Source organism: Prinia subflava, chromosome 12 (genome assembly GCF_021018805.1).
Source record: "Prinia subflava isolate CZ2003 ecotype Zambia chromosome 12, Cam_Psub_1.2, whole genome shotgun sequence".
Taxonomy (NCBI): Eukaryota; Metazoa; Chordata; class Aves; order Passeriformes; family Cisticolidae; genus Prinia; species Prinia subflava.
In genome coordinates this window covers 1,341,566-1,354,135 of record NC_086258.1, presented here as the reverse complement: position 1 = coordinate 1,354,135, position 12,570 = coordinate 1,341,566, and the positions used below count along the sequence as shown (strand labels likewise).

Below are 12,570 nucleotides of genomic sequence, written 5' to 3'. Positions count from 1 at the left end.
TCTGTAAAAAAAAATCTGGCTTTTATTTAGATCTCATTCCCTTCCAGAATATGCACCCCAGATATGTGCTGAAGAGAAAAATAAAGAGAGGAAAAGAGCTGGAAAGTGGGTGTTAATCAGAAATGTTGGGAACACTTCATCAGCTCAGGCTTTCCACAGCCTGAGAATGCCAGCAGAAACTAGACAGCAGAAAATCTGTGTTGGTTCAGTTCTTTTCAGAGGCTGGGCTTGTGTGCGTGTGAAAATCCAGCGTGCCAGAAAAGCAGGAAGGCAGGGTGGTTCTTGTGGGTAGCTGCCACCATGTTTTGGTGGAAAGGATCCAGGATTCCTCATAAGTGCTATTTTAAAACTGCACATCATCAAAACTCAGGGGTTTTAAATATCCCTAAAACTTGCTGAGGGAGAAAGGAATCAGAACTAAAAGTTAACTGGAAAAGCACAAACTTACATTAGCACAAGGGACACCAACAGTTTCTCTCAACCCATCTTTCTTGTAGGAGCCTTTTTTTGACACCACATGGGCCCCAGGGTGGGCACCCCCTGCTTCTGCTGCTCTCCCAGAGGCATCCATGTTCCTGGAATGACCAGCAAAGGCTACAGAGGGACCTTGGAGGGAATTGGCCCATTCCAGCTGGGAAAAGGGGATAAAACAACCACCAGGGTTCTCCACTCTGTTCTATCACATCTCAGCTCGCTGCAGGAGCTGCTGCTGCAGGGGGACAGGCGAGACCAGCAGACCCCAGTGCCACCACTGACCTGTCACACCCCCAGCACTGCACAAAGCCACCTGTTTTCAGCCCTGCTCCTCATTTTAACCCCTCATTGTGGTTCAGATTTAAAATCAATCTCCTCTTTGTCTCTCAGGGCTCTCCAAGCCACTTTCAGTGTACAGTTTCCACTGTCAGCACTGTGTGTTTTTCGGATTTGGGTTAGTTTGGGTGAGTCAGTGAGTGAACTCACGGTCCCTGTACAGCCACCCTGTGCTGCTGCTCAGGCTGAAGGACACAGTGTCACTGTCACAGTACAGCAGGGAGAGAAGGCACAGCCAGGATGCAAGGAAACAAAGGGAAAAAAACAACTCACTTGGATCAAAAGCTTCAACGTGCAGCTTCCAAGCCTCTGGACATTATCACCTATGTTCCACACCCCAGAAGTGATCTATGAGCAATCTACTGGATTCAGCCCCTCATATTCAAAAGTCTCACGTTCTCCTGGCCAGTTTCTGCACTGAGCACCCACCAGTTCTTTTTTCCTCTCTTTTAGAGCCAGTCCACCATCAAAAGCCCAGGTAGCACCTGCCCAGAGCTTGGGGAGGGCCAAAGCCCCCCAGGCACAGGGAGGAGCCACCCAGCCACGGGAAAAGCTTCAGCTGAGTCCTTTATGTAGAAATTGCAGACCAAAAGGGACAGGCCACAGAGGGGCAGTACAAAGCTCTAATGGAAACGAGGGGACACAGCAAGGTCGATTTACAGCATTTATATCCCTCTGAGCACACCCCAACCCTTGCCCACAAGCGAGCTCAGTTGTCCACCTCTTCCTCATCGTTTTGTTCTTCCTCCTCCATTCTTTCATCATCGTCATCATTGTCCTCCTCTCGGCTCTTATCTTGCTCCTCTGAGTCTGCCTTCTTGTCTTTATCTTTCCTGGCCTCCTTCTTTCCTTTCTGCTCACGCCTGTAAACTGGAGGAGAGGGAACAGTGAGGGCTGGGCGCTGGCACGGACGGGTCAGTGGCTGAGGTCCAACGTCCACTTGCTCTCCCGGCTTTCGAGGGGAGCAGGGAACTCAGAGCACAACTCACCCTACGAGCTGAGCTGTGCTGAGCAGCTCCATAGGAAATCAGGTTAAATTTCAGCAGAAAAATGCTGAAAAGGATGCAGGAGGTCACATTTACAGGCAGCACCTACGGCTTTCCTTAGATAAACATAATAGGGGAGTGAGAGCAGATGAGACTTTCTCAATCCTCATCAGTTGTGCAATAAGTTATCCCAGTCCCGTTAAGGTGCACAATAGTTATTCCCCAGGCAAACTGCAGTGTAGGATGCTGGGCAAAGAGAAGAGAAACAAGACAGGCAATAAGTGTTGCTTGTCCAGCGTTCGAGGAGAACAGGACTCGGTGCCTCTCAGAGGCCCCAGACACCCATGGAGCACGGTACCTTCCAGGGATTCCTTCAGAGGGGCCACAAATCTCTGGAACTCCATCTCCTCCATGGCAGAGAGCACGTCCCCAGCATTCAGGGTTTTCCTCTTCCCCTTCATGGCAAAGTTATTTGCACTAGCCAGAACCAAAAGAGAGGTAATTGGGAACTGTTAGCAATTCCATCTTTTTTATTAAAGTCACACACAACTTTAAAATGCCATCCCCTAAACATTTAGGGTTTTTTTTTAATAATTTACTAAAGGAGGTTTGAGACATTTCTGTTTACATTGGCTTTCCCGCAGTGTTAGTTTCTGCTTTCACAGAGCTTTTCTACAAGCAGGAGAAGGAGAAAGCCTGAACCTTGGCTGTGACAGTTCCACACAGCCCTGGAAGCACCTGACACTAGAGAAGAGACTGCCTGCAGAGAATATGCCAAACCACCCCAAAAATGTGACTGTGTCCTCTGTGGCAGCTCTTGCCCTGGCACAGCTTCGTGATGAAGAGCCTGAAAGTGAGTCATGTGCTCCTGCCTTCCCAGGGAGGCTGTGCAGCCACACTCTAGTGTTAATGGCACTTTGGGACCCCTCTTTTTGGGACATGGCTGTGTCCAGAGCCCAGCTGCCTTCCCATGGCCTGCTCTGGGCAGTCTAAATCCACCTGCTGCAGCCTGGTAGACTGGTTTATTTATATAAACAGTACAGAAACCAGCTCTGGGAAAGATTCCCCAGGCCAGCAGAGGTGAATTACCAATCAAATGCCCCAGTGGCTGCTGCACCAAGTCCTTACCATGATGTTGCATACAGCACAAACACACTCGCTGCTCGGGAGATGGCACTCCGGGCTTCTTTGGAAATATTGACTCCATCAGGAAGCTGAAAAACAAACCCAACTTTTATCAGCAGCTGCTAAAGTCGACTTCAATTCACAGAATTCACGTGTCAGTTTGTTAAGGCACTCGGAGGGCTCAGAAGAACTGGGAACTGATCTGGGGTGCTGTCACAGGAGCTCTGCTCCCAGCTGGAAGCCAAGGGCAGTAGGAATGGGTTCCTCAAAGGCACGGACCTAAGCAGAAGGCCAGTGTCTCTGGAGTTTGGGGTCTGGCCACTGTCTCCAGGTAACTCCTGTGACTATCCAGCTCCTGACATGCCTGCCAGGCCCAGATCCCCTCAGCAACACCTCACAGCTCCAGACCAAACGCACTAAACTAACCACTGGGAATTGCTCCGGAGTTTATATAAACATGGACTTGTGTGCTGCGGTTTTGGGGGGCCTGACAGTGGCACTGCGGGAGCTGCGCTGCACTGGTGGAGCATCCCTTGGGACACTGCTGCGAGTGCTGCAGCCCCGGTACCCGAGCGGGGACAGCCCAGAGCAGAGCCCCGCGGGCGGGGACACAGCTCGGGCCACGGCCCGGGGCCTCCCGTGGCCAGGAGCTACCGGGGCCGGGGTCTCAAGAGGCCGGGACCTCCCGGGGCCGGGGTCTGCAGACGCCCCGCTCCGCTGGGCCGCGGGGCCCGGCACCCACCGCCTCCTTGATGATGCGGGTGATGACGGCGTTGGGCAGGTTCAGGTCCTCCGGTCTCTCCGCCATCCTGGGCCTCCTGCAAGGCAAACGCGGCGTCAGGGGCGCGGGGATAGGGGGGTCCCGGCGGGACACGGCGGGGTCCCCTCAGGACACGGGGATCTCGGAGGGACGCGGCGGCCCCGGCCCGGCCCGGCCGTACCCAGCCCGCGCTCCGCCGCCGCCCCGCCCGCTCCCGGCGCGCACCGCGGCCCTGCCCCTCCGCGGCGGGAAATGGCGGCGGCGCCGTGAGGGAGCGGGCAGAGGGGAGGGAGAGGGGAAAGGAAAGAAGGAGAAGGATAAGGAGGAGAGGCAGGAATGTGAACAGGAATATCGGCAGGAATATCAACAGGATAAGGGCAGGGATGGGGGCAAGCATAGCTGTAGATGCAAGTGTAGGGACGAGTGTAGGTGTAGGGCCAAGGTGATGGGAAAGGGACAGGTGATGGTGCGGGGACAGGGGCGGGTGTAGGTGATGGGACAGGGACAGATGTAGAGACAGGTTCAGTGTAGGTGACGGGATGGGTGTAGATGAAGGGACCTATAGGTTCCCTACAGGTTCGGGTGTAGGTGAAGGAACAGGGACGGGTGTAGGTGTCGGTGGTTACACTGCAATCACCGGGGTTCCTGGGGGCTGTGGGGCTGGGAGCAGGGCCAGGGCACAGGGGCAGCCTGGGCACAGGGGCAGAGCTGGCGCCTGTGGGAATGTTACCAAGATCCTCCAAAATCCGTGGGATCAATAGGACTCCCTCTAATGCTGTCTGACACTGTTAGGGAGTAAGGCATTACTGTATCCTTGGCCAAGAGCGTGTGTGGCTGACAAAGTTCCAGGCTCTGCACTGACACAGATATAAAACTTTTTTACTTATACATTTTTAGCAAACATTTTAGCAAAGCATTGGCTCTAAATTACATAATTCTCTTAATTACTTAACATTCTATCTGCTCTTTGTTGTTAATTTCTCATTCTTCACGCTAATCTGGTCCATGTACATTATTACTTTTGTAATCTTTTTCTCAGTCGGGGAATCTCCAGCTTTCCAGGCCTTAATCTCTTCTGAATTTTCTTGTTACTCCAACACCCTTGAAGGGTCATAAATTTAAGATCCCAGATGTCAAATCTCCAAATCCTTTTGGCTTTGCTTATTGAAGCTTGTCAGGGTTACTTTTAGCAAACTTGAGGTTTTGGTTATTTAGTGATCAAAGTAAGAGCCTGTGAAGAAACTTAACTAGTGCTAGCTGAAAGTGGGCACTGGTTGCAATTAATTAAAGCCATTAGTTAGGAAAGTTGCATCATTTCCACCAGGAAATAACAGCAGTTTTCCCACACATGGGTTTCTGGCCTCTTCCCTTGTTGCTGTGTGAGGGCACAGGGCTTGTGAGCTCCTCCATCACTGCCCCACTGACCCCATGCCTGGCCTAAACCCATGTAATTCCATGAGACTTTATCCCTGTTCATAACCTGACCAGGTAATTGAGTAAGCTCAGAGTGCAAGAAAGCAGATTAATTCAGTGCTGTGTTGGAGTGATACTTGAAATTGTGATCAGTGACTGAGAGCACAGCTCTTTTCCATGGAAATTAGGAATTTTCTGTTCTCAAGTGCAGTGTTGCTGTCGTAGGGAGAGTTGACAGGACCTTGTGAGCCCAGGTAAAGGTAACTGTGGTGGGACAAGCACACACTGAGTACAGCAGGGCCGGGCCTGTGTGAGCCCTGGGTGACTGTTCCAGTTGCAGTGATTGGATTAATAAACTCCATCCCTGCTGTACAAGTCGTGTGTGGGTTTTGTTTCCCTTCCGTGTCCTCTGTTGTTAACCCTGGCTGCTGGCTGTCCCTGGGCAGCGTGGCAGTGCTGGCAGTGGTGGGGATGCATTCACACGTGGATTGAGCTGCTGTGACAGTGACATGGTAGATGTGGATCCTGGACAGGCGGGTGGCTCAGAGCTGCTGGAGCCCTTGGGAGCCACTGCTGCTCATTTTGGTTTCTGTTTCTTAGAGCATGAGGTGGTTTTGTCCATGAACTGAGAACCAAGCGAGGTGGTGGTGTGGGACTGCCTGGGGAAGGGGTGAGATGGAGCAGAGCTAGGAATGGGCTGCCCAAATCCAGGGATACAGCCCAAAGCTGCCCCATTCACCAGCAAAGCCTGGGCTGGGACCATCCAGCTCTGTGTCTTCTTGACAAAGCAGGCTCTCCTCTTTGGTCCCTGGTGTGAGTCTATCTTTGTTTTTAATTACAGTGTCTGGAGGTTGGTACACTGAATCCCAGGATTCATTGAATCCCACCTGAAAGCCCATCCTGTCCCACCCCTGCCATGGGCAGGGACACCTTCCCCTGTCCCAGGTTGCTCCAAGCCCTGTCCAGCCTGGCCTTGGGCACTGCCAGGGATGGGGCAGCCATCCTGGCCTTATGTCCTGTAAGTCGAAATCCTTTATATTAAATCAGATCTCTAGTCTTGTTTCACTGGTGTGTAGAACATGAAAGATGTTAAGCATGCAGTGCTCAAGTTTACTGCTGTGAGTCACATTTTACACTGGAACAAAAATGTTGTTCCGGGTAGCACAGGTATAAATACAGTGACAGAGGAGCAGCAGCTCAGCTTAGCCTGAGAGGGAAAGTAAAAACATGGGACAATATTGTCCTCCTGTACCTCAGGGAAATGCTGTAACAGATTTAGATTTAAATGCTTTAAATTAGATATTAAGAAAACATCCTTCCCTGTGAGGGTGGGCAGGCCCTGGCACAGGGTGCCCAGAGCAGCTGTGGCTGCCCCTGGATCCCTGGCAGTGCCCAAGGCCAGGCTGGACAGAGCTGGGAGCAGCCTGGGACAGTGGGAGGTGTCCCTGCCCATGACAGGGGGGGAATGAGATGATCTTTAAGGTCTCTTCCACATTCTGTGATTCTGTTTGATGACTCTGACTGATGTCAGGAGATGAACACTGTGAGTTTTAAGCCTGCAATGAGGGTGGGCACTCCCTTAGCCTGCTTTTTTTCCACAAAATTGCACAAAAATTTGACATTTATGGTTTAGCTGCAGGCACAGAGCTTACCCAGCAGTGTTTGTACTCCTCAGAACCCACTGTTAGTACGGAAGGGCATGAATCTCACTTGCCTTTTCTGTGAAAATGACACTTCAGTATCATGGCCAAAGAAAGAAATATTAATACAAAAATACAGATTATTCTGATGTAGAGCTGTCATTGTGGAGCACCTGTATTGTTTCCAGCCCTCCTGAAGCCCTGTTTTGATGGGTGCCATCCAAGTCCTGTAAATAAGAGGCTGTTGATGCTGTAGGTAACTCTTCCTGCCTCAAAATCGGGGATGAGGTGTGCCAGGACATGGTGCACAGCAGAGTTCTGAACTGCAAACCCTTCCCTCTGGGCACTCCCTGGCTCTGCTCGGGATGTTTCGGGGCTGCAGGATTAACTGTGAGGTCTTGAGCCTGAGAACCAGTTCAGTGCGTTCCTCTCGCCGTGAGTCACTTCACACCTCTCCCCCTCGTCAGCGCTGCACAGATCCGCCCGAGAGGAGCTGCTGAGAGCCTCTCGGGTGACTCAGAGGGACAGAGCTCGGGCAGAGCCAAAACAAACAGCAGGAGAGCCTGTGCTTACAAAGCGGGAGGCACGGACACGGGGGCTCATCCCAAATGGAGGGGATGAAGGCAGGGACACATCCCAAACTGGTGTTAGATAAGGGCAGGGACACGGGCTCATCCCAAATGGAGTGGATGAAGACAGGGACACAGGGACTCATCCCAAATGGAGTGGATGAAGGTAGAGACTTATCCCAAACTTGTGTTGGATGAAGGCAGGGACACAGGGACACATCCCAAACTGGTGTTGGATGGTTTGCACTTACCAATTTAAATTTCCTTGGGAGACTGTCCATGACTGCTCTGTTTCTTAGGTTTTTTCCCTTTTGGCTGTGGAAGAAGAATGAATGTGAAACACTTGGCAGTATCCTTTTAAAAGGAAATAAGCTTTTACTTGGTCATTATACTATCTAAATTTTTAAGTGCATCAGGCCTCTAACTTAGAGCTGGTACCTGGAATTATTCCATTTTTTCTTCCCCCAAAGACAGGCCAGGCACTGCAGCCAGGAGCCTGGTCCCCAGAGGATGGAGCTGTCCCATGGAGGTGTCACTCACTTCCCTTCCTACCTCAGGCCCTCTAAGCTTAGCTAACCTCTGAGGAAGGCCTCCGAGTGCAGCACTTTCACTCTCAAAATATCTTCCTGGCATTCTTTTTTTAACCACAAACTAATTCAGCAGTTTTAACTGTCAAGAAAGCGCCAGCCTGAAATTCTGCTGATTGAGTGGACTTTCCTACGTGACCTGAGACAGCGACTCTGCCAAATCCTGTGTACCAGGTCAGGAGCTATTTTCAGCCACGTGGACCAACTATTGCATTAACTGTAACTTTGTTATTCCCTTTGGAAAGTGCTTTGGGAAGGAAAGCTGTAGGGTAACCTCTGTGTTACCCCTGGCCGTGTTCCTTCGGGTTTGTGCCACCATGAATCTTGCTCCTGTTTGTGCTGTGCTCCAGCCCCAGCTGAGCTCTGCGGCAGGGTCAGGCACCCTCTCACTTGGACAGATGGCCCTGGAGCTCTGTGACAACGTGGGGAGAGTGAGTGCTCTCAGCTCCGAGGGAAGGGAGTGCCTTCCTCATTAGGGGTCATGGGATCATGGTTAAACAATATAGGCAATAATCAGGCTGTGCTCGGCTAATTGATCCAGAATACCAATTAATCCACGGAGGTGGCTTAAAGGTGCCCCAGTAAGGCTGGGCTAATGGTATGCCACTACACAAATGGGATCCAACTCCTATGTTTGCCAAATGCACATTCAAGTTGACCCTACAGGACTGAAAAGTCCTCGAACTGAAAATGGTTTGAGTCTGGGCAGCTATCTGGGAAAATGTCCTGTGCCTGCTCTGTTGTTGTGTTCTCCCTTGGGCATCACCTTCTTGGGCATCACATGAAACAGGAGCTTCATCTGACCCAATGAGTCTGCTTTTATTTTCTTCAATGTTCTTGAATATATTTATCTCCTTAAATATTCTTGTAAAATTCCTCACTGAGAGGGTGGTGGGTCACTGGCACAACCTCCCTGGGGAAGTGGTCATGGCACCAAGGCTGCCAGGGCTCCAGAAACATCTGGAGGATGTGATTAGGATGTGATATTAGGAAACATCTGGAGGATTTCATCGGATTTAATTCTGTTCCTGCAAGGGAGTGGGGCTTGATGATCCTTCTGGGTCCATTCTAGCTGGAGAGACTCCGTGTGCCTGTTCCCATGCTTGGGCTAAAGTGGGGAGTCAGGATCACAGTTCTGGGGGAAGAAAGGAGGCAGCCCTTGGGGCAGCAGCTACACTCTAGACCAATTGAATTTCACTCTTAATTGAACATAAAAATTTTGGAGAACCTTAGATTACTTTGTCCAGCCTGGGAATGGGACCTCACCAGATGACAAAGGAGATCTCTGTCAAGAAAAGGGCAACATACCTTTTTCTGTTGTGCCCCAGAACAAGAAAGAGTGGCTTTAAACTAAAGGAGGATACATTTAGTTAGATACTGGGGAGAAATTGTTCCCTGTGAGGGTGCTGAGGCCCTGGCACAGGGTGCCCAGAGCAGCTGTGGCTGCCCCTGGATCCCTGGCAGTGCCCAAGGCCAGGCTGGACATTGGGGCTTGGAGCAGCCTGGGAGAGTGGGAGGTATCCCTGCTAATGGCAGGGGTGGAATGGGATGGGCTTTAAGGTCTCTCCCAGCCCAAACCAGTCTAAGATTCTGGTATTTGATCTCTGTCTCCCCCCATCACATGCCCTGGTTAAATCCATTTAAGTGCCAAATGCCAGAAATATTTGATTTTCTGTGAAATTAGTGAGCTAACCTGGCTCATTAGGGGGCAGAGCAGTGTCAGGGGAGCAGAGCCCTTGTGAGGTACCTGAGAGGAGAGCTCAGCTATTTCCTGCAGCTCCAGACTGAGCACAGCAGTTCAGCTCAGGTGACAGGCAATAACTTCCTAAGCTCTTTTAACTTCATTACTTTGATCCATTTGACCATTCTAAGGCCAAAAGCATAATTCCCAAGAGACCTTTTGCTATATTGAAACTGATCTCTTTTATGAGAAGTGTCACTAAAGACCCAGCTTGGTTATTACATTGTTTTTATTGCATTAAAATAAATCAACAATGGATTAATACTCAGCATTTGTCAAAATACTGCAGCAGGACTGGATGCTCGGATCAGACATCCTCTAAGAGACCTGGAATGTCTCATGGTGCTGCTCTTCTGTGTCATTGAGGCTTCAGAGTGCAGCAGAATGGTGCTGTGAGCTGATGTGCTGCTGTAATTCACTGGGCTTTTAATCAGGTTAAGGCTGTAAGACAGGTGTGTCTTAAACCTGGCCTGAGGAAGTCCCACTGCCATAAGGAAATGGCAAAAAACCAAGGACAAAGCCTTAAGCTGGGAAAATTATCAGGTGTTTGGGTTCTGTTTCTAAGTCAGGTGTATGCCCAGCCTACTGTTACCCTGCAGGCTAGACATGGCAAAAGGCAAAAAGGATGAAAAAAAAGAAGAAAAAAATAAGTTTATGATGTTCCATTAGTGCTTTGGGGTCAGTGCCTCCTGTTCAGAGGGAATCAGATGTGCTGTGTGCCTTTCCTGAGGAGAGAATAATGGAATTCCAGGCTGGTTTGGGGTGGAAGAGACCTTAAAACCCATAGAGGGCCACCACTGCCATGGGCAGGGACACTTCCCACTATCCCAGGGTGCTCTAAGCCCTGTCCAGCCTGGCCTTGGACACTGCCAGGGATGGGGAATCCACAACACACGGATAACCCATGGTGCTCTGATGGCCACTGTTCTCTCTAGTTGCTGTTTCCTCACTGTGAAGGGTGACAGTGGAGGCTCTGCCAGACCTAAAGATGTTCTGTACAGGATGTTTCTGGAGGGATCAGGAAGCATCCCTGTGCCTCAAAGGCATCCCTCTCCTGAATTAACCCTGGGTGTCTCCCTAACCAGCCCCAGGCAGTTTCTGCAGGTTTACAGTGTTCAAGACGGAAGAAAATCTGAACCGAAATAAAACAAGAGCTTCTTGCTCTCCCACCTTTTCCCTGCTCTCCTCCTGGAGAGGAGCTGGGTTATGGAGCAGCTCTGACACAAACCATGCTGTGGTCACAGCTGCCTTAGTTTCAGCCACAGTTCAGCAATGGCAAAGGGACAAGGTGAACTGTTTCCAGCAAGCTTGGCCCTGCCAGAAGATGGGCACAGGAACAAGTGGTTGTGCAGGGAGACTGTTCTGTGCTCTGCATCCCTGTGAGCCACCAAGGGGCTGTGCCAGCTCCTGCTCACGTGGGGTTTGTCACAGAGCCTCTGCCTGCCCTAGAAATACTCTGTGCTTCCAGCCACGGGCGTCCTGAGTTCTTACAGCCATGCCTCAGAGCCCAGGAACTGCTGCAGGCTGCTCCCTTTCAGACCTTGCATTTCGTGGGGAAGGGGCAGAGAGGGAGGCTTAGAAAAGAGATGAGCCAAAGAAGTTTGTTACCCAAAACGATGGGTGCAAAATGCCAAACACATCAAGTGTTATGGAGAGGCAGAGACACAGTTCTTGTAAGACTCTGGATGTTGCCAAGGCTCCGATATTTTGGCAAAGCAGCAGTGCTGGGCTGAGTGCTGTGCTGGGATCATGTGCTGGCTGTGAGGACACTATGGAAGGGGATGGATGGTTTTGTGCAGTGACCAGTGAGCAGGAGCAGCCCATGAGGTTGGGTCAATGCTGGTTTAACACCCAGTGCACTGTTCTCTCCCAGCTGGGAGGGGCAATTTTCCAGGAACGTGGAGTCCTAAGTGCATCTGCCTCGAAAGGAGAAGACAAGGGAGCTGCAGGGTGGCAAAGGCAGCAGCTAAAACCACGCTGGGGATGTTGCTGCTGCTGTGGCTCAGATCTGGGCTCCAACAGGATGCTCACACCCTGGGATGTGAGCAGAGAAGGGGTGGTGCACCTAAAATACCCTGGCAGGAGGAGAAACCTTTCTTGGGCCTCAGATTGGAAAAGGATTTGCTAATGTGCCAGTCTGCCTCTTTGTTGGGTTCCTAACTGGAGTTTTCCAGGGAAAGGCTCAGCTGTGCCTGCTGCAGAGGTGGTGTCAGGGACAGCAGCACCTCAGCTGGGCCCTGGGGAAGAGGGGCTGCAGCATTCCCACTGCTGGAAAGTGCTGTGGTTTGTGTGTCTGCCCTATATGGCAGGATGTGCTAATCCCAGAAATCTGCCCTCAGGATTGCCCCAAAATAGCCCAAACCCTCCTTCTTGAAATCCTCTTACCATCTGGGAAGCCAGATAATTTTTCCCAGCCTGATTTAGTTGCTTTAGTTCCAGAGGCAGCCTCAACCTTGTGGGTTTTCTGTGTGCATATGTTACCCTTTTGCCTGGAATAGCTGTCTAAGCACGTGTTTGGATTTGAATATCCAGCTAAAGGCAGACCCTAGTGCTGGCAGACTGAAATCTGTGATGGAGAACGGTGTTAAACTTTAAAAGAAAGTCATTAACTCCCAGGCCAACCAGCTGAATGGGCAGTTTGCTGGAGACTCCAACAAAACTGCAGGTTAAGGTCAGTCCCGGGGCTGGAATGTGAGGAGGGACGTTAGAGGGAGTTGATTCCTTTCTGTTGGGAGCCAGGAAGAAGCGGAGCTCTTGCAGGACCCAAATCTCTTCCCAGTACAATTTAACTTGTACCTTCCCAGAGTGGATCTCTGCTCCCTTGGGACATTAATATACTGGTCTGGATTTGGGTTTCCCCCCACCCTTTGCAGTGGCACCACGATCAAAGGTTTGTGGCAGCTAAATCTGAGCTTGGACATTGCTGGAGAGGATCCTGA

The 12,570-nt window shown here is 50.9% G+C and overlaps 1 protein-coding gene across 1 annotated transcript; it reads right to left on the bottom strand.

The window, feature by feature from the left end:
- On the bottom strand, positions 1-3,942 carry POLE3 (DNA polymerase epsilon 3, accessory subunit). The gene is made up of 5 exons (XM_063409546.1): positions 3,863-3,942; positions 3,664-3,739; positions 2,925-3,010; positions 2,155-2,273; positions 1-1,680 (listed from the first exon to the last, which is right to left on the bottom strand). Exons 2-5 carry the CDS (start codon positions 3,727-3,729, stop codon positions 1,520-1,522), a joined length of 432 nt encoding a protein of 143 aa, XP_063265616.1. The 5' UTR covers positions 3,730-3,739; positions 3,863-3,942; the 3' UTR covers positions 1-1,519.
- Between the last annotated feature and the right edge of the window lie 8,628 nt (positions 3,943-12,570).

Coding starts and splice junctions, on each gene's coding strand:
- POLE3 (XM_063409546.1), bottom strand. CDS start 3,729: ATGGCGGAGAGACCGGAGGACCTGAACCTGCCCAACGCCGTCATCACC. Junction 2,274..2,924: donor GTGCTGTATGCAACATCATG/GTAAGGACTTGG, acceptor GGTTCTGGCTAG/TGCAAATAACTTTGCCATGA. Junction 1,681..2,154: donor TCTGAAGGAATCCCTGGAAG/GTACCGTGCTCC, acceptor CCTCTCCTCCAG/TTTACAGGCGTGAGCAGAAA.